This window comes from Callithrix jacchus, chromosome 11 (genome assembly GCF_049354715.1).
Source record: "Callithrix jacchus isolate 240 chromosome 11, calJac240_pri, whole genome shotgun sequence".
Lineage (NCBI taxonomy): Eukaryota > Metazoa > Chordata > Mammalia > Primates > Cebidae > Callithrix > Callithrix jacchus.
In genome coordinates this window covers 105,683,874-105,705,932 of record NC_133512.1, presented here as the reverse complement: position 1 = coordinate 105,705,932, position 22,059 = coordinate 105,683,874, and the positions used below count along the sequence as shown (strand labels likewise).

Genomic DNA, 22,059 nt, shown 5'->3' with positions numbered 1-22,059 from the left:
ACATTTCTTGGACTAGAGAAGGGACTGCAGCACACATGTTCATGTTAAAATGTGAACTTTAATTGTAAAAATCATTTTCTGTAAATATAGTTATGTCAACCTCTCTGCACACAACTTGGTTCAGATATATACAGATATGATATTCATAGATGTTATTTGTACCACAGAACAAAATCAATTCAAGAAACATTTACTCTTAGCTTCAGGATTAACCCCAGCTTTCTTTAGGTCTTAAAATTATCACCACTGGAAACAGAGAGCACGGCATACCTGGGCACACCAGTATTCAGGGCAAAATTTATTAAGTGTCTTACCAATTTCATAATATGAGGTAAATACCTGAAACAAAAAATAGATTCAGTCTCTCGTATTGCTATAATTCTTAGGCTGGGTTCTTAATCAAAATAGGAGTTTTACCTTTAAGGCGACAGGGAGGCTATGCTGATTCTTAGAAAGAAATGGGAAAAGTTTTTCTAAGGCTACAACTATTTGTTTAGGCTTATTTTCCCAGACCTGTACAAAAATTCAGTCAACAAGCTTTGGGTAAATACAGGAAATTCATTTTGCTTTCCGTCCCTGAAGTCACTCATCCAGGTTGGTTGTTCCAAAGCCAAGAATCTCTACCATTGTTTACTTAACAATCTTTGTGGCCACATTAGACCGAAACTTTTTTTTGTAACATCATCTTAAAATTTTTAGTATACTTTTTGTTTAGTTTACCCAAAGGAAGGAGTTTTCATTCTAATGTCCATTATATACATTTACAACCATCCAACTCAGTGACCTCTGTGTGAACTGTTCACTCTATGGATCATCTCTGGCTAATTAAAACATCCTGCCTCACTCCCACACTCGCTGACTGGCCTCAGAGAGCAAAGTAAATTTATTATTAGTCTAAATGAGCATTCTACAGGAAACATAAGTAATTCACACCTGGCCTACTAGGAAAATTAAATTTTCTGAATTTAGATCATATTAACTCTAAAAGCCCCACAGTATGCTAAAATTTGAGAATTCTAAAAAGATGAAAGCAAGGCTTTTTTTTCCATTGTCATTTCTTTTTTATAGCACTAGAAAATTCTTACTCCCTTTCTAAATTTGCAATTTCATCCAACTGCCCCTAAATTCTAGTTCCAAAAATGAATTAAAGTGCCAGTTATAAATCTCCCATCCCACTCCCACCTCTCTCCAGTTAAGAAAGAGGCCCAAAAAAAAAAGAATGATGCCATTTACCCTTTTTTGTACTAGAGTTTTACTTAAGGTTGGTCAACCTTCCTAGGACTGTCAAGTCTACCTCCTAAAGAGTGCTGTCAAGATGTTATAGCACAATCTCCTTATTCATTCCAAATCATTTACATAGTAAAACTTCTATGGGGTCTCAGCCACTACCAAATTACAAAACTGCCCATTTCCTCTAGAATAGTTTTAAAATTTCCTTCCATTTCAGTATATGCATACTCATTTCATCACACAGTAATATCAATAAAAAAATAAACTTCCATTTCTTATAAGAAAAACATTAACTTAATTCACAGTTAGCCATTTCCCACAACACTCAGTACTCCAGTAGCTTCTAGGAACAGAGGTATATTAGTAATAAAAATGGAATATTAAAAATCCATGACTTGGGAGTAAATGGAGCCCTTAACTCCTCCTCTCCCCCTACCTGAATCAGAAAAGAGTTCTCCTGAAATGAGAAAGGACGGGACGTGTCAGCAGGATTCTCACCCCAAGGTATAACTATAAGGTACAGGGGACAAGACAGGAGCACTGGCCATTTTGCAGAATCCAAGCCCACTAGCTTGGGATCTATTAGGGAGATAAAAGCCCATGCCTCACATATTGGTCCCCATGCTAATTTTCTTGCCTGTGTTAGAACTGTCATCACAATAAGGCAAGTTCACTGCCAAGCTGAGCATTATCCTATTTTATTCATCCACCTGCCCACTCTTCCTTTACCTCTGCAAGGCTGACCTATACAGCGACTGGAGAAAGCATCTCAATCCAGTCCCTGGGATATGCAGTTTCAAAAGGAAATAAATGGTCCCTCGGGTCTCTGCCTCTTCTAGGAGGGTTGATGTCCTACGACTGAAAGGCTAATTCATTACTGCCCTTTACAAAAGCTTCCCTGAAGGCCTGAGTTTAAAGGTGAGTGATTTCATCTTTTAGTGTGTTTGAATGGCTTTCAGTGTATCAAGACTGATAGCAAATTCATCCTCATAGCCCCCAGAATGAAAAACAATGATTTAGCTACGATTTATCTTCTAGCCAAAAGATCATCAGTAGTCACACAGTCAGAAATCTTCACATGTGGCATCTGGGAGCATCTGCACCGTGAGCTATCTTAACTTTCTTGATTTTCAAGTAGAACAAAACAAGATAAGTTACAAATGCAAGTTCCTATGCTAAATTACTTCTATTGATACATCAGTGATTTCAGCTTCCCTCCCCTTAACCAGATGGAAGCAGAGATGCTGTAACAGATGATGGATATGGAAGGCAAAAGCCTAATTCACTGTAATCATAATTTACTGAGGATCGTACAGGTCCCAGGTGGGACACTGACACTGGAATGGTCTCTACCAGGCGTAGGGCATATTTCACATTTAAAGCCCAAGCAAATTCTAAACACATAATTTGGCCCATGCTTTTTAGTCTGGTAGGAGAGAAGCTCCACTATTTCTAACTCCTTGTGGAGAGTCCTAAGCCAGAGGCCAACTGGACATTTTCCCAAAGACTGAGTAGTATCATCTGCTGAGTCTACAGAATTGAAAACACCCCCTTTAACAGGCCTGTGTCATATTTTACATGGATACCAACAAGTTCCAAACATGGATTCCACTCCCATCTGGGATCTTCTAACTTATTCAGGAACAATAGGGCAGCCCAGCCAGCATCTCAGGTGAGCAAGTATTTCCAAACCAGCACATGGTTCATTCACAGTATGGCATGCGATCAGGCTTAAAGCTTCACAGGAGAACTAGGCCTGCTTAGGCAGGCGAGGGCTGAGGCCAGGCAGCAGATAGTGGCAGAAGGTATCACACCACAGGTTTCCAACCCTGCTCCAGGAGGTCAATGGTAATCATCATGCCCACCCCTAAAGAGCTTACAGACCTAGAAGTCTGTGAACAATGTTTACCACTTTCTTCTGAACAAAAGCAGATGGCTTCTCAGAAAATATTTCAAGACTGGCAGAAAAGCAGGTCCACATGGCTCCTAGCTTCTGTTGTCACTGTGGAATTCCCCTTGTAGAGAATGGGCAGCAAAGGATCCTGGGTTGTGCCTGCTAATTTCTGATGTGGGGGAGCAGAATCTGGTACAAAGCAAGCCTTAGGTGATTTCGGAGGCCACAGCCTCCACTTCATAGCCCAGGCAGGACATACTCTGAGGATGATCAACGGTGGCAAAAGTAACCAAAGAGATAACGCACATGCTGTTCAGCCAAGCAGAAACTCTAAGCAAGATTTCTGGCCCTTTGAAGAAGCTGGCAAGGCAGGGAAGAACCAATTTCTTGGGATCTCTCTTAAAGGGAGAAGTTCTGCATTGGGGTCAGCTGAGCCCAAGGCCCCTATGACCTGAAATATGGCACTGCCTCACTGGCACATTCTCCTCTGGGGCCACCCATACCCTGGCTCTCTACATGAGCGGGAGGGTAACACATGGAGATGTGAGACAGAAAGCTACCTAGACAAGCACAAGTTAAGGGAACCCAGAAGCCCTGACTCACCATTCAAAGGAAAATACAGGAACTTCATTCTCACCCTACTACCTTGATACCAGCACTTCCGAGCTTGCAGTTTAAAACAGCACAGGAAACAAAAATGTTTGCATACAGAAAGCTTGGAGCAGAAATGCCTAAAGCAGCCCTCCTGGCAGATTCCCCAAATCCAGAAAAAGGAAGTCTTCCTGTGTCCTCTAGGAGAATCGGGCCTTTCCTTTCACCCCACTCCTGCCTCTTAACCACCTACCCCCAGCTTAAAACAACCTGAGCCTCAGGATACCACGAAAAGTAACCATTACTTGGCCTAAGTTAGAAAGGACCCATCAACCCTTGAGAGGCAAGAGGAGAGGGTTGCATGTGAAGGAGAAAAAAGGTGAGGTTTCAACCTCAAAACATGGATTTTTTTTTTCTTTCGTAAACATACACATTACTGAAATGATGGCAACTCACAGTGCAGAGAAGTGTAGTAGCTGTACAGTTTACATTTCAATGCCCAAACTTATTTATATATTTACATAAAGATGCTGCCTTCATTAATCAATGTCTATTTGCATTTCCACATATGAATTTCTTCAGTTTTGATATTCCATATGAAGGAGCTATAGTGAGAAACACTTTTGAATAAAGCATGAACCCTAAGAACCTTATCTTGGGATGAGGTGTGTGACCCACCATTTGAATGTTATTTCTCTCTGCTGTGTACATTAGTCTGGCTGGGTCTGGGTCACAGACATGGATGTATTCATTGAGGTGCTATTCCAATAACACAGCCAGGTGGGAAGGGTAAGGAGGAAGAAATTATTTGTTGTCAACAACCCGGTATCCCAAGCCAAAATCCTCAACCATGGCCAAAAAGGCCTAAACTTGACTCACAGGAACTGGCTAACTGGCTGACAAACACATAAGCTGCCCTCCTGCAAAGGCCAACCAGAGAGAACAAACCGGTAGCAACGAGACCCAGCCTAAAGCAGAGCACTGCAGAGGAGGATGGATAAATCCATCGCTGATGCTCAGGGTTCCTGACCAGTGTCCTGGGTGTGACCACTGCCACATTTTCTAACAAATCTGTTATGTCCCTGAATCCAATTATTTAGCCTAAGGAATGTCTCCTCTGCTAAAGAGAAGTGTGTTTGTGAGGGGTCCAAAGTGATAAATGCTCTTGTTAGCATCATGCTCCACCTCTGAGTTAACCAGCTCAGACGCTTGCTAGATTCTGGAATCCCGTAAATCTGTGTTGACCCAGAGGTGTTGGTACTAATGCCTCCAGTGAACTCACGGCCAGATGAAGCGACTTAGAGTGGCCTCTCTATCCTGCTCAAACTTCAACTGCTCTATCCTCTAATGGCCAAACTTTACCCTTTAAAAATACCCAACTTATTCCAAGAGCACAGTGAACCCTTAAGAGACTAAATTGGAAAATGAATTTGCTTGCAAGCCTCAAGGCCACCATTAGCCCGTAGTAATTCACTAATTCATCCCAAGAAGGGTTCAGAGAAAGAGGAACATTACATTGTATGGCCACCATTAAGTTACCTTGAGGAAGGTTTCTACAATTTTAGTTTTCAGCTTACTGATAAGCAACTTCTGTCATTCTGACTGTAAGATAAAGTCACATTTGATGTCAGAAACATCCTTTTGTCTCTCTGTGTGGTCCCTATTCAAGTAAACAGAGAAGATATTGAGTTGCCCTAATGAACAAGAAAAGGGATTTGATCCCAAAACCATAGACTTCTAGAATTACTAAAAACCTTAAAAGATCATCTGGTCTAGTTTCTGCCTTTAGACAGATGAACACCTAAGGCCACATGGGACAGATGGTTGTCTTATTCTCGAATACATCGAGGGACAAAGACAACACAGACTTTCTGAAGAGTCCATCCCAATGTTTCCAGAGCTCAGCCCACTCCCAGTGATACAAATATGACCAAACCCAAAGGACCAGCAGCTCTGGGAGAAAGTGGCAGATTCCAACATCCTAGCATGGCAGGACACAAAACCAAGGCAATCTCACCTTACCTCTAGGGAAAAGGGCAGAAAGGAAATTGCAAAAATTATGTTTGTTGGAAAGTATAAACAATATTCCTTTGTGTCAACTTAATAAAAAAAATGAGGCCCTCTGGGGGCCTGGGGTGAACTCCAGGCTGCTCACATCCCACGTGAGGCGGCTCCCAGTCCTGTCGGCTCCTCCTACGGGCAACAGGGGTTGTCAATAACCAGCATGACGTCAATGCCATAGGCCTCCAGCAGGTCCAGGAGAAAGCTCCGGTCTCCTTGGGGGTCTAGACCCATGCCCCGGGCATGCTCTGCTGTCAGAGTTTTGTCTTGACTGGCAGACACCTCCAACAAAGTCTGAAATATCCGGTTGTTTTGTTCTAGGAAAAACCTGCATTTAGAAGACAAGACACAGGAAAGGAAGGGGAAAAAAAAGCTCACCAGATAATCCACTTATGAGGAACCAAAACTACACTGTTTTAATATACTTTTCAGTGGATTCAAAGGTATCTTCTAAAAGAAGAAAAGAGAGTAAAAGTTAATTATTCAAGTGCTACTAACGTTTAGCAAAGAAACCATTTGTCATTAATTATGGTGTCATCAGGGAAATCTCTGAGCAAGACGGCCTGTCAAAAATCCATTTTCCTGTTAAGAGGGAAGTGACCGGGGTTTAAACACAGCCAGGGTAGAAGCCCCCACACTCTGCTTTTTCTCTTTCTGCTTAGTCATAAGAGGAAGTGAAAATTCAACAATAACAACAAAATGAACCTGAGCCAACGTTATCCTTGGGTGTTTGCTCTCCCCTTGATGACTCTTTGGGAGGAGTGAGGTTACGCACAGATCAAGATTTAAAAGCCATGGCTTTAGAGTGCTCTATGAACAAGCAAGCCCTTTTCAGGACAGCATTCACCGACTAGTTAGACTAGACGGTCCAGTCCCCTACAGCTCTCAGGTCAGCAAAGGGCCCGGGGCCTGAAGCAGTCCTGGCTGCTCAGGAATTTCAGACACAATGGCACATGTCATGCCTGGATGAGACTGTGGCTGTGCTCGTCTCAGATACCCTCCACCTAAACAGGATATAGGTTTTAGGAAGTCCTCTATTAGAATCAAGGTGCTGCACCTTTGTAGAAATGCCCACAGTTAAGTTTTCAACATCAAACCAGAAGTGTCACTCCCCAGTCTCACCCCTGGAAGGCCAAATAGGAAGCTGGGAGAATTCAGTTCACGTCACAGAAGCTACTTCACCCAGCTCTCAAGGAATGAAGCCAGTGCTGTGAGGTGTAAAGGCCCTGGCTCCTGCACTTACGTGGCAAAGAGATTTCATTCGATTCAAGAATTAAAATGTCAGATTATCCCGTAATACTCAGTGCAAGGACCTACTCTATTCAAAGGAGGCAATGGAAATGAGAAGTCCCTGAGTCCTGAGGGACAGACAGAGCTTCCATGGGGTGGACACCCTCGATGTAAAGGCCCAACAAGAGACACTAAGACTCCTGTTTCTCTTCAGGGCCCTGCTTCTTTCCCTAAGTCCTCTGGGAAATAACCAGCATGACGTCAATGCCATAGGCCTCCAGCAGGTCCAGGAGAAAGCTCCGGTCTCCTTGGGGGTCCAGACCCATGCCAGTGGCATTTCAGGGCTCAGTTTACCTCTGTAAGGAGCCTGGCTTGAAGTGCCCTTGGCAGCAATAAAGGGCATCCCTGGCCCGCAGTGAGTGACAAGAGAGGGATGCAGGTCACTCAGTTAGTGCCAAAGGGATCCTCAGGGAGACCCCATGCCCACGGCCCCAGGACTCACAGCACAAAGAGGTCCTCTTCGCAAGGGTTGTAGTCTTCTTCTACTTCCTGGGAGTACAACAGCATCTGCCTGTGGGGAAGGAGATCACCGTCAGACTCCGGTGCAGGTGCCAGGACCCTGGTCACAGGTGAGGCCTCAGCCAGGCATCTTCAGTGGGCCACCACCTCCCAGGAAGCAGCATCAGTCAGGTAAGGGATCCACAGGGTTTGGACTCAAAATCCCTGGGGTCCAGGGCCAGTTCTGCCCCTGGTAATTTTAGGCAAGTAACAATCTTTCCTAGTTATCTATTGGGGATGATGATGATAACATTTATTTCACAGGATCACCAAATGATTGAAATGGCATCAGATACATGTAAGCAAGCTTCTAACACAGCGGTCGACACAATGAAGATGCTCAGTCAAGAGGGTTCTAAGCCGCATACACAGGTACATGTAAAGGTCACGCGGAGAGCGTCTGGCAGTGAAGGTAGTTTCCACAGATTCCAAAGTCCACGAGAAGAAAGAAAACAGCACCATGGACCTCTCCCCTCCTATCAGAGCAGCACACTGGGAGCCTGGCCTCTTCCACTGCCGAGCTTCCCTACATTTCCATCTGTATCCTGAGCAGCATGGAGACTGGCAGAAATGCATCAGGGAAGGCAGAAAACAGGCTTTGCAGAGACCCCCTTGCTGGAGCTGCCCCGAGGGTGGAGCCCCTAGCGCTCCCCTTAGCTGCCGCTACCTCTGCTCATTGAGCCGGCGGTACTTCTCCCTGTCAGCACTGTTGATCTTCAGCAGCGGCTGCAGGTGGTCATGGTGTGTCTTCACATTCTGGTTATCCACGTAGACGTCGTACAGCTCCCGCTTCTCCTCGAATATCTTCTCTGTGGTGCCTGTGGAACCAAAGGTTAGAGAGATGGGAACCCACCTGACCCCACCAGGAAGCAAGGCACCCAGGAGGCCCGTGTCTGGGAGGAGCAGGGCTGGGACCTGAGGGCAAAATGAGGGGAAGGCCCCATACTCACAGGCCACATAGGACACCTCTACCTCCAGGCTCTCGATGTCAGCCACGTTCACGTAGAAGAAAGGCTTGGACTCAGGAATGGTGCCCCCAATGCCAGGCAGTGAGACGTTGGCCAGGCAGCAGCAGCAGTACACTGTGGGGACAGAGGCGGTGAGCTGGGAGGGTCTGTGCCTCCACTGCCCTTCCCCTCTCAGAGCCTGCGGCACAACACCCCTGCTCTAGGCCATCTTCCTCCCTCAACACCCCTGCTCCAGACCATCTTCCTCCCTCCACACCCCTGCTCTAGACCATCTTCCTCCCTCCACACCCCTGCTCTAGACCATCTTCCTCCCTCCACACCCCTGCTCTAGACCGTCTTCCTCCCTCCACACCCCTGCTCTAGACCGTCTTCCTCCCTCAACACCCCTGCTCTAGACCATCTTCCTCCCTCCACACCCCTGCTCTAGACCATCTTCCTCCCTCAACACCCCTGCTCTAGACCATCTTCCTCCCTCCACACCCCTGCTCTAGACCATCTTCCTCCCTCCACACCCCTGCTCCAGACCATCTTCCTCCCTCCACACCCCTGCTCTAGACCATCTTCCTCCCTCCACACCCCTGCTCTAGACCATCTTCCTCCCTCAACACCCCTGCTCTAGGCCATCAGGTGCCTCAGGAACCAGGTGGTCCAGGCATTCTGAGGACACTGGAGGTAGCAAGCCTTTTGGGGTCCCACAGCAGAAACTGACCCCTCAAGGTGATGTCAACAACGTGCTTACCAAACCAAATAAACATTTCTCAGTCTTTGTCTAGCTGGTCTTGCTTAGCATTTGACCTTGTTACAACTCCAGCCTCTATACCCTTGTGTCTTCCAGTTCCTTCTTCTGCCTGTTCCTCCCCAGTCCTTTCTGTCCTTCCACCTTTCTGATCCACCTCCTGTGCCTGGCACACCCCTCCTCACTTGTACTTTCCCCAGGTGATGCCGTCCTGGGGAAAGTATAATCTATAGCCCTCAAATCTTTATCTCCAGCCCAAACGCCCACAGGTCCCAACCCAGCTATGCAGGGTGGACAAACACCCCTGCTGAGAAGGTCTCACGGCAGCACACCCTCGTCACGTCCCACATTAACCTCATCAAGCCAGTCCCCCACTCCTCCTCAGTCCCCCGTCTGGTGGTCCCACTACCCTTGTTATACCAGACTCTTCTTCCATTGCAACCTCACATACGTCAGAACCTTTAATAACCCAATGAGACAACGGGTTTAATCCAGTTTCTCTTAAATATATCTAGAATGCATCTTCTCTGCTTTAATCCAGACCCTAATCTTTGGCCAGACTACTGATGTGTCATCCAAGCCATCTTCTACACCGTCACCACTGTTCACAGCCAGTCAGGTCACTCCTGGGCTCAAAACCCCATCCTCTTGATGTGACCCAAGCTCTTCCAAATTTGGTCAATGATACAAAGACTCAAGTAGTGTCTGCGCTCGTGATTTAAGCAGCACCCCGTCTCTGGCTTCTGGTTACCTCTATAGCACACCACACCCACAGGTGGGGGAGAAAATATCAAAATGCGCTTTCGAAGTAAGGCAAATTTCCAGAGGATGAGGATCTGTTCTCCAAAGAACTTAATAAACTGAGACATGCAGCCAGCTGGGTGTGTGATCTGAAAAAATTGAGGGGAATGGGGAGGAAGAAGAGTGGAGGAACAGCTTGTTAGAAATATAGCAGAAGATATCTAATCCCCTCCCACCGAAATTCTAAAGTACAACCAAACAGATACATTAAAGGATGTTTATTTCCACACAAAATGATGTTCTTCACTTTAGAAGTCTTACCTTTACACTGGATTTCTATAATATAATAGCTCCCTGATACACTGATGTGTGAGTTTAGGGATCACTATTTTACTCAGAATGGTGCAAAGAAAACAAAGCTGAATTTACATTTTGAAAAATCAGAATAAAAGTGTCTCTAAAGACACAGTCTGCTTCAATAAGAAAACTCAAATCGAAAACATTACTAAGCCCTGTAAGTAATAACATGATGAACACGCAGTCCCCAGGCAGATCCCAAGTCTATGGGGACTGCTACTGTGCAAAGTGAGGTGTCTGCAGAAGTCACAGGTAGGTAGGAGCCCCTGGCATAATAATCCCTGCTGCACTTCACCTCTGACCATGAAGAATCACTCACTCTGTCGTCCAGGCTGGAGTGCAGTAGTGGCATGATCTTGGCTCACTGCAACCTCTACCTCCTGGGTTCAAGAGATTTTCCTACCGCAGCCTCCCAAGTAGCTGGGATTATAGGCATGCGCCACCATGCCCAGCTAATTTTTGTATTTTTAGTAGAGACGGGGTTTCACCATGTTGGCCAGGCTGGCTTTGAACTCCTGACCTCAAGTGACCCGCCCACTTCAGCCTCCCAAGTTCTGGGATTACAGGCGTGAGCCATAGTGCTGGCCCCACTCTTCCTTCTGACACTAACTGCACAGGTCTGGCAACCCCTGAATTGCCTTCTAGGAACCCTGAGCCAAGGAGTATCAGAGGGGTTATGAGCGGAAGTTCTGATCCCAGGAAAAGCTGAATTCCAATCCTGGCACTGCCACTTACTAACAGGGAGATCTGGGGAAAGTTAGCTAATGTTACTGGTTCTCTACCCTTATCTATGAAATAAGGAATCATCACCTACCTCACAGGGTTTTAAGGACCGCCTGAGACAAAACATGAAATAGCACATAAAAGTCAATATGGGGCGACCACTGCTGTTACTGGCAAAACAGAAAGGCTTCAAACCCTGTGCCTCGTGAGCTTTGTGAAAGGTCACTTCCATGCTGACATGCCAGATGTAAGGCAGACAGACAAAAACACTTCTGAGAGAGGCACCGACTCCTGAGCTGCATGCTAGGGTTTCAGAACTACCAGCCTTTAGGGGCACCTACACCCGAGCCTTGAGGCAGCCTCTGCATTCTGCGGGTCCAGGCCAAGGCTGTCCTGGGCCTTCCGAAGCCATGGCTGTACCACACGAAGAGGATTTCCCTTTCCAAGGTGCCACTCCTGCACTGATACCATTCCCCTACCACATGCCAGGATAAATGTGACCCCGCGCTGAGCGTGCCCTGTTTGCCACCCATGCCTACTATTCTGCCACCACATCCCAAATCACGAGGAGGAGAGGCATCAAGTGACCAAGGCTGGTCCCATCCCTCCCATCACTGTCTCTCATCAAAGCCTAACAGCAACCAGAAAGGTAAGGGTGCCAAAGCACGCCTGGTTCCTCCCAGCTTTTCCACTGGTTATCTTCAAGCACCCAACTTGTCCTTCCACTACACGGAGGCCACGTGGGGCTCACCCAATGTTTATTTTATAGGCTAGTGGGAGATACAGGTAAACAAGCTTTTAAAATATAGCCTGATGGGAGCCGTGATGCGAGAAGAATGGGGGTTGGGGGAGCAAACTGGACGGTGCCTGATCCCATTCTAGGAGAGACAAAAAAGACTTCCCGGAGGAAGTGATGTTGAAGCTTTGACATAAGGATGAATCTGAGGGAAGGTGTTCGCACACAAAGGACTGAGGGAACACGGCCCTTCTTGGGACCTGCAAGTAGTTCAGGTCCTGTGCCCAGGCCCACGCCAGGGGAAGCACTGCAGGCAGCCACCACAGGGCTATGTCCTCTGTTCTGAGGCAGCTCAAGAGATTTCTTTCCCCTCTTCACTCTACCAGGCTCACTGCACATGCAACAGAAATCGCTCCTGCTTTCATCTGAATCTCTTTCCCTTTTTTTCAGCCTTGTTTCTCTGTGGCTTTACAGGTAACTCTCTTTTCTTGATGCCTCCAGTGAGTGCCTTCATGTTTTCTCTCCAACCTTTCAAGTCCACACTCCATCCTCTTTTCACTCCCTAACCACTGTCAGCTCAGTTTCCATAGTAGGCTCTGATACGCCTGCCACTGGGGAAGCCCTCCAGCCTGGGGCCCAATCCCCTCCCCTATATCCCTCTTTCACTCCCCCATTTTCCCAGGGAAGCATTTAGCAGCCACATTTGGACCTCTCAGAGAGGTCTTCTTCCCTCTGGTTCCTTTCCAGTTTATTTTTTTCCCTCGGAAACATTCCTGTATCTGACTCTACATTAAAAGCTTACTTCTTTAAAGGTATTTATTTTTCTTGAGATGGAGTCTTGCTCTGTCACCCAGGCTGGGGTGCAGTGGCACGATCTTGGCTCACTACAGCCTCCACCTCCAGGGTTCAAGCAATTCTCCTTCCTCAGCCTGCCAAGTAGCTGGGATTACAGGCACACACCACCACAACCAGCTAATTTTTGTATTTTCAGTAGACACAGGGTTTCACCATGTTGGCCAGGCTGATCTCAAACTCCTGATCTTGTGATCCACCTGCCTCAGCTCCCAAAGTGCTGGGATTACAGGTATGAGCCAAGCCTGGACTGAAGTCTTTATTTGTACATGTGTTGATGCTGTAAAAATTCATTGAATTATATACATATGATTTTTTAAAACTTATTTCTCTAAAGTGTTATAGTTCAATAAAAAGCGTAAAGATATGTGTGTGTGCGTGTGTGTGTGTATACACACACATTATTTTCCATACATGACAAGTACTGTTATATCATATGTGCTATTTTTAAGTGATGTCCTTTTTTTCCTGGCCCCTGTCTTTTTTACATATAAGGCTTACCCTACCCATCCCATATTTTACCTCATCCCAGGGAATACATGTCTTAATAACCTAATATACACTCATCAACAGCTTCCATGATTGTGTCTGGGTGTGTATGTGTCTCTATCTAAACAAAGACTGTGACTGTTTAACAACAGTGTGATCATATCACGTATACAGTCAGCTGGCCCTTTGGATCCCCTGATACCACATCCTCAGATTCAACCAACTGCATGCAGATCAAAAAAATGTGGAAAAATAAACAATAATAAAACATAACACATGGAAAAAAGAAACACAGTATAACGACTATTTGCATAGCATGTGCCTTGTATGAGGTATTGTAAGTAATTGAGCAATGATTTAAAGCACAGACGGTCCCTGATTTACCATGATTCAACTTACCAAGTTTTCAACTGTGTGATGGGTTTATCAGGATGCAGTCTTAAGTTCCTTAAGACTTTGATGGGATTATGGTTTCTACTGAATGCGCATTGCTTCTGTGCCATCATAAAGTAGAAAAATCATACATTAAGTGGAACCATCATGAGTCAGGGACTGTCTGCCGTGCAGCCAGCATTAAGTGTACTTTTGACTTACAATGGGCTTATGGGGTGGAACCTCACGGTAAGTTGAGGAGCATCTGTATATGGGAGGATGTGCGTAGGTTACATGCACATACTACACCCTATTGTATGGGGACTTCAGCATCTGCTGATTTCGGTGTCTGAGGAAGGTCACCTAGAACCAATGCCCTGCAGACACCAAGGGATGATGAGTTTTCTGCGCCTTGCTATTCTCACACAAATTAGACCTTGTGGTCCTTCCATGTCACCTTCTTATGCTCTAGTTCACTATTTACCATGGCTTTTAATACATAGCCTTTCTAGTTTTCTATCACTGTGAACAATGTTGAATTAAATAATGTTTCACATATATCATTCTGGTGGACAGATCCTGTGGAATGAGGTTGCCAAAACAAAACCCACATATGTTTGACTGATTGATTTAGAAACGAAGTGTTGCTCTGTCACCCAGGCTGGAGTGCAGTTGTGTGATATTGGTTCACTGCAACTTCTGGCTACCAGGTTCAAGCGATTCTCCTGCCTCAGCCTCCCGAATAGCTGGGACTACAGGTGCCTACCACCACGCCTGGCTAATTTTTGTATTTTTAGTAGGGACAGAGTTTCACCATGTTGGCCAGGCTGGTCTTGAACTCTTGACCTCAAGTGATCTGCCCATCTTGGCCTCCCAAAATGATGGGATTACAGGCGTGAGCCACCACGCCTGGCCATGTTTTTTTATTTTGATGTGCTAACATACTGTTTTTTAGAAAGAAGACATTCCACATTTCTATCTGCAACCACGACAGTACCCTTTTCCCTGCATCTCCTGGGGTCTAACAGGTATGTTCATGAGCTATCCTCAAAAGCATAGGCAATTTTCTTTTTCTCCCTTAGTCCCTCATCCCTGGACTCTTACGGGGAGGAATACACATACATTTAGGTCAAATGCTGGTCACCTCCCTGTGTATTTGTTGATAATTCCAACAGAAATTTAGCTCTGAAGGAAAAATGGGCCCAAGTTATAAGCAGACAGAAAGAGAACAGGACTCAGGTCAGTGCAAGCCCAGAGTACCTCTAATGGCCCTCTGACCACTTAATTATTGTCTCTCAGCCTATGCTATGGGCTTGGGGAAACCTCCAAATGACATTTCCTAAACACATGCCAATTGGCTTCCTGTTAGATTTCTTCAATGGAAAGCGAGGACTGCAGGTTGAAAGGCAGAAGGAAATCTCTTCAGTTTCTTGCTCTGGCTAGTATTTCTCCAGCAGCAGAAGACACCTGTGACTCCAGCCTCCAGCTTTCCTTACTTAGCATGCACAGCACAGGTGGAGCCACACCTCCTGAGAGGTTCCAGCATAAATACATGGTGCCTCCCTCAGAGAGCTGAGCACTGGCTGTGCAGGGACCCATCCTGCAGGCTCCCATGATTTTGATCATGCGGCTTCTGTTGCTTTGTTACCCCAACCCTAGGGGAGGGTGACGGGCAAACTCTAAGATAGTCCTCAGTGATCCCCGCCTCTTGGTATTTACAGCCTTATGCAATCCTCTCTTCCTCTGAGTAATTTGCTTCTAAGAAAATGTGGTGACATTGCAGGGCTGTCACTTCCATGATTAGGTTACAAAGGGTTCTGACTTCCATCTTGCTAGTACACTCTCTTACTGGCTTAAATAAGGCAAGCCCCCATACTGGAGAGACCCATGTGGCTAAGAACTGAGGGTAGCCCCTAATTAACAGCCAGCAAGGTACTGAAGCCTTCAGTTCAAAAACAGCCCTCAAGAAATTTGATCTTGCCAATACCCACATGATCTTAGAGGTGGATACCTTCCCAGTCAAACCTTCAGATGAGCCCCAAACCCTGGCTGATACCATCTCATGAGAGATGACATAGAGAACCTGGTTAATCCCATGCTGGGATTCCTGACTTACAGAAGCTGTGAAATTAACAAATATGTAATATTTTAAAACCATTAGTTGGGGGATAATTTGTTACACAGCAATAGAAGACTAATACAGGGTGTTTGGCTCTTAGCTATAATTACTAATAGATTGGTTACCTACTCCTTTTTTACTACTTTGGCCTTCCAACTCCTATATTACTGATATCCTATATTAAATTAGTTTGAATTATCTAGCATGGTCTTTTTTCCCCAGTAAGTCCCTAATTAGTATTTATTAAGATTCAAGTTCCAAGTCTACTATTAAAGGTTCTCTACGATCTAATTCCAACCTATTTCTCCAATCATTTCTCTCATGGCCAGCTGACAAACATTTACTCCCAGCCAAACTAGTCTGCTCATGTCCCATGAACCTGTGTTTTTCCATGTCCATATCTCTGTAAAGACAGTGGAGTGGGGCAGGAAACACTCACTGACTGTGGCACCAGACCTCTGTTCAAATCTTGGCCCTATCTCCTATTAGCTATAAGACCTAAAGCAGCCTAGGCACAGTGGCTCACACCTGTAATCCCAGCACTTTGGCAGGCCAATGCGGGCAGGTCACTTGAGTTCAAGACCAGCCTGGCTAAAATGGTGAAATCCCTGTCTCTACTAAAAATAAAAAAAATTAGTTGGGTGTGGTGTAGGTGCCTGTAATCCAAGCTACTCAGGAGGCTGAGGCAGGAGAATCAGTTAAACCCAGGAGGCAAAAGTTGCAGTGAGCTGAGACTGCACCACTGCACTCCAGCCTGAGTGACAGAGCAAGACTCGGTCTCAAAAAAGACCTAAAGCAAGTCACTAGCCCTTTATAAGCCTTGGCTGCTTTAGCTGGAAAACAAGGATTAAGGCCGGGCGCGGTGGCTCACGCCTGTAATCCCAGCACTTTGGGAGGCCAAGGCAGGTGGATCATGAGGTCAAGAGATTGAGACCATCCTGGCCAACATGGTGAAACCCCGTCTCTACTAAAAATACAAAAATTAGCTGGGTGTAGTGGCACGCACCTATGGTGCTAGCTACTTGGGAGGCTAAGGCAGAAGAATCGCTTGAACCCAGGGGGCAAGGTTACAGTGAACTGAGATTGCGCCACTGCACTCCAGCCTGGCGATGAAGCGAGACTCCATCTCCACCAAAAAAACCCAAAAAACCAAAAAAACAGAAAAAGCAAGGATTAAAAAAACATTTACTTTAAAGAATGCTGCAACAAGTACAGAGAAATAGCTGGCACAATGCCTAACTCCCCCGAAGGTGCTGAGAAAGTGACAGACCATGGTTCTCACTGCTGTTCACACCTTTCCTGGTTCTGGAATGAGCATTTCCCACTTTCCACCTAGCCAAATACTCAGAGGCCGCGTCTCTCCCAAGGCATCTCCCAGGGTTCTCCCCTGGACTCTTGGCATAATTTCTCTACCAGGGGAGGCCTAGGTTTCCACGGAAATATCTTGTGACCAACCACAGGGGAAGCAGAAGGAAGAGAAAGAGGAGATTCATGTTCTTAGTCATATTTGCACCCTTCCGACACCTAACGCTTTGCCGGGTGTTTTGCTAACTGTAAACAGGCATATTCTCGTACCAAAGCCAAAGTACTTCAGAAACAAATATAAAATGAAGTAAAATTTGAAGTATCTTAACTAAGAAATGTCATATTCATCAAGCGCTTCACTTCATCTTTAGTTCAAATGTCTAGTGTTAAAATATCAGAAGAAATCAACAGAATTAAATCCATCTTTTCACAACTCATCTATCACTCTCACCTTAATACAATGATTACAGAGGTGTCTAGAAAGCATATTGTTTAAGATAACTTGCCTTATGTTTTAAACAAAATCAAATGCTTATGTTGCAACTCTATCAAAAGCAGGCATTTTGTATGATCCAAAGACATACTTTTTATATTCATTAAAACTTAATCAACAGCTACTATTCCTAGATACAGATCCAATATCATGTAAGAAGAGCAAGGCTAACCTCACCTTCATCTCAGGGTACATGTATCGGTGGATAGAAGGCAGCCAGTAGACAGGTGGCAGGCTGCTCCCTCTTCCAGGACCAGCATGGAGCACCCCCTTTTTGTCTTCATAGAAGGCAGCCAGATGAGAGTAATGTCCTGGCATCTCCAGCTGGTGCCTGCAGAAAAACATATACATGCATGCATGCGCACACACACACACACACACAGTGAGAACAGACCTGGTCACAGCTCTGCTCCCACTTCTACCCCTTCCCCTCGCAAAGGCCGTAACACTCATGGCAAAGGCCCTGACATACTCCAAAGATCCCCATCTGGAGGTTGCTTAGGTCACCTCCTTTGATGCTACAGAGGATCCTTAGGAAAAGTTCAAACATGGGCCTGAAACTCCCTGACAGCAACACGGAACACATTCTTTTTCTCATGGGAAACAGACAGAATTAACAGACTATGACTAATGTCTATTATTCTTGAGCAAGGTATGCCGGAGACTGGTTGCCACTTCCCAGAGAATGGCTGCTTCCTGTGAGAAGGGCCAGCTTGGAAGCCTAAAATTCCCTGCCTAAAGCCGCTCTTTGTTCAGCAAACTCACGCTTGCCTGCTTGCTTTGTTGTTGTAGAAGAATATGGAGCAGCTTACTCCCAGTGTCTCAAATAAGCGAAAACAATTATTATTGGATGTCGCCAGGGCTCATAATTTGTGCATCAAGTATAACAATAAAGAAATAAAAAGCATCAGAGTCTCTTCTCTGCCAGCCCCACCAGCTTGGGTTGCAGAGCCTGGCTGTGGCTGGCCTAGCTAGCTGATCCCAGACCCCAGAACCCAGCAGGCAGCACCAACATCCTGGGCCATTTGGATAGTGGAAAATCCTGCCCCTGAGTGGAACGCAGGAGCACTGTGGGGACTGTTTGTCACTGTTTAATGAGGGTGTTATAGGTTGAATTTTGTCCCCACAAAAAAGATGGGGCCCCAGTACCTCACTCAGAATGGGACCGTATTTGGATAGCATCTTTACATAGGTAATCAAGTTCAAATGAAGTTACTGGAGTGGTCCCTAGTCCAGTATGAATGCTGTCCTTATAGAAAGGGGACATTTGGACACAGAGACACACACATAGAGCAAACAGCAGGTGAACATGAAGACAGAGACTGGGATGATGCATCTCCAAGCCAAGGAACCCCAAAGATTGCCAGCATCCACCAGCAGCTATGGGGAGAGGCCTGGAACACAGCTTCAGAGGGAACTCACACTGCTGAGACCCTGACTTTGGGCTTCCAGACTCTAGAACCGTGAGACAGTATGTTTCTGCTGTTTTAAACCACCCAATGTTTGGCACTTTGTTATGCAGCCCCGGAAAAGCCCTAATTGAGGGAGGAATAGAAGGCGCCAAAACCCTTTTAGCCCATCTTTATTCTCTCAGTGTGCTACAATTTCCATCAATCAATGAACAAAAAGCAAAATATAGCTTCACTGAGCAAGGGAAACATCCCTAATTATGGTTGGCCCTGGAACAGCAGTGATTAAAAATAGGCACTCCCCGCTGCCACGCTGCCTCTGCAAACTGCCACTGTGGCTTACTCCAAACTATGCCACAAACTGCTCAGAGTCAAGATTTTCACTGACCAACTATAGCATGCTATTCTCCACCCATCTCCACTCCAGAGTGAGTCACAGCTCTTATGACAAAGTGATGACAAGAGACCTTCAGACAAATTTATATTTTAAAAAGAAACAAAAATCATCACAATATTCATATAACGATTACTAATATAAGATGGATGATAGCTCCAATTTCAGGGCTCCTATACATTTTAAGCTTTGACAGAGAGGTAGTGATGTGATAGAATAACAAATTAGTTGGAAGCAGGGTGCTTATAATCATTTAGCTCACATTTACAAATGATCATGAGCTAGATAAGAAACCCATGGTGGCTAAGCTGTGTCTGACTATTTGGAGAAGATGGCAGATTTCAGATACTTTTTAGGGATGTCTGTCAAACTGATGAAAGTTTGATTCACAGAAAATCACACAAAGGCAATTATGTTCAAAGGTGTTTTCATTAGGATGGAATTTCCCTAAAAAGAACATTGAGAATCATTTTATTATATTTATAATACTCTATCTTCTATGTTAAAGGGGGCTCTGTCAAGGGTAACATTTTTTCATTTTCTGGTTATTGTTTGCTGAGTTGCTGTCTTTTGTGTTTGACTATTTTAAACTGCATTACTTGAACAAGATTCTAAAAAAAAGTTCAGTACTAAAGTTGGAGTCCTTTAGACAAAGAGCTAATAGGAGAATTCTGCCCTTTGATTGCCTCAGGTATCACTGACTGATGGGACAGAACAAGGCAATAATATGGAATATGGAATCCGAACACAGAAACAAATGTAAGTTGGCAGTTCTTGGATGAATGTTAAGTGACTGTTGTATGAAAGCCTCAACATTTAAAAACACTACAGATATTGCAACAAACAAGATTGTCAAACCACAATATCAAGAAAAACCGAGAAGTATTGAAGCAAGGCTCAGAGTGCGGGATGATAAGTTAGTCTTCAAAGATGGTGTCAAAGGAGCCCTTCCTGGTGAACTTACCTGCAAGGATGCAGAGATGAAGAAACCAACACACTGAAATGTATGCCAAACCACCTATGGAAACTGTCCGAGAGCCATGACGCTGTAAAAACTAGAGAATAATTGGCTCAATATCTACTACTGATCTGAAGCTCCAGGCTGCTGGGCCAGAGACACTGGGGTTCCCCTTATGCACACAGCTCCTTCACTGATAAAACACAGCCATATATGGCCATGCAGATTGCAACTGACCCTGCCTGTCCCTACCACACTACCAATAATTCATCCATGGTCAGAATCAGAGGTGCCTCTGTGCAACAATTATACTTCATCACTCTGGTGTGTTAATTATTGGTCTGAACAGGCTGGGCATGGTGACTCATGCCTGTAATCCCGACACTTTGGGAGGCTGAGGTGGGTGGATCACTTGGGGCCAGGAGTTTGAGACCAATCTGGCCAACATGGTGAAACCCTGTCTCTACTAAAAATCCCAGCTACTGGGGAGGCTGAGGCACAAGAATCACTTGAATCCAGGAGGCGGAGGTTGCAGTAAACCAAGATCATGCCATTGTACTTCAGCCTGGTTGAGAGAGCAAGATTCTGTCTCAAAAAATATGTGTGTGTGTGTGTGTGTGTGTGTGTATTTATACATGTGTATATATGGGTGTGTATACACACACACACACACACATATATATATATATATATATATACATATATATATGAACAAATCAATATATATATATTTCTCTCTGAAGAAATCACCTTCTAGCTCCTGGCTTAGCAAATGTAGAAAAATAAGCACTCCCATTTACTGCTGGAGCAGGAATAAAATGGCACCACCTTCTGAAGCGTAACTTACAGTTTGTATTAAATTATACACTGTATATGCCCTCTGATCCAATGATTCTACTTCTTGGACTGTGGCCTAAAGAACTATTTCTAGGTGTGAATAGCATTTACTCACAAGGATATTGATGTTCACAGTGGTGAAAAAAATAAGGAACAAACTGAAAGCCCAACAACAGTGAAACAATTAAATACATTGTGATATATCTATATACTAAAATGCTGTGAAACCACAATAATGTTGAAAACTACAATTCATGATGCACCGGAAAGGTGACCATACCAAGTTACAAAATTTAATTACCGAATGACCTCAATAATTATTTAAGAAAATAAAACGTGTATGTATAACATATATTTGCACCTGGGAAAATACTAGGAGGATATAAAACAAAATGTTAACAGTAGATAGGTCTGGCTGGTGACATTTTTTTTTTTTGAGCTTTTCTCTATTTTTAAAATTTCCCATAATAACTACGGTAATTTCATATTTAGTCATTTTAAACTTTTCACTATGAACATTTTGAAACATATACACAAAATGTAGAAAGAAGAGAATAATGAACCCCATGTATTTGTCATCTAGCTTCAACAATAATCAATATTTGATCAATATGGTTACATCAATACCGTACCATCACTTTTTTCCTAGAATGTCTTAAAGAAAATCCAACATCATTACATTTACTGATAAATGCTTTGTAAGGCATCTCTAACTGATGAGGTCTGTTTAAATAATGTAACACACAACCACCATGCCATGATCCCACCTAACAGGAATAATGCCTTAATATAAACTAATATCCAGTCCACGTTCAAAATATAGCCATTCTCCCCCAGATGCTAGTTTGGAATTGGTGTGTTTAAACTGAGATCTGAGCAAGCTAAGATGTGGTTACGAGTCACAGGTCCCACTATGCAACAACAGTCCCCCTTGCCTTTTCTATTTTAATTTCTCAATTATAAAATAGTTCTCCAGTATCTTCTGATGAATAAGAAATAATCATTA

At 44.6% G+C, this 22,059-nt stretch overlaps 2 protein-coding genes across 9 annotated transcripts in view; one reads left to right on the top strand and one right to left on the bottom strand.

The window, feature by feature from the left end:
- Positions 1-9,305, top strand: part of AGK (acylglycerol kinase) — a 148,235-nt gene extending 138,930 nt beyond the window's left edge. For all 4 annotated transcript variants that reach the window (XR_013524200.1, XR_013524199.1, XR_004728168.3 and 1 more), the window contains one exon: positions 7,829-9,305. The gene's annotated coding sequence lies outside the window, so the exon portion shown is untranslated. The remainder of the gene's footprint in view (positions 1-7,828) is intronic.
- DENND11 (DENN domain containing 11) overlaps positions 39-22,059 on the bottom strand; it is a 42,130-nt gene continuing 20,109 nt past the window's right edge. For all 5 annotated transcript variants that reach the window (XM_078343610.1, XM_035254561.3, XM_035254563.3 and 2 more), the window contains 6 exons: positions 17,633-17,786; positions 10,020-10,158; positions 8,515-8,646; positions 8,232-8,382; positions 7,509-7,577; positions 39-6,104 (listed from right to left, as the gene is read on the bottom strand). In XM_078343610.1, coding sequence (XP_078199736.1) covers positions 5,909-6,104; positions 7,509-7,577; positions 8,232-8,382; positions 8,515-8,646; positions 10,020-10,158; positions 17,633-17,786 — 841 coding nt within the window. In that variant the 3' untranslated portion in view covers positions 39-5,908. The remainder of the gene's footprint in view (positions 6,105-7,508; positions 7,578-8,231; positions 8,383-8,514; positions 8,647-10,019; positions 10,159-17,632; positions 17,787-22,059) is intronic.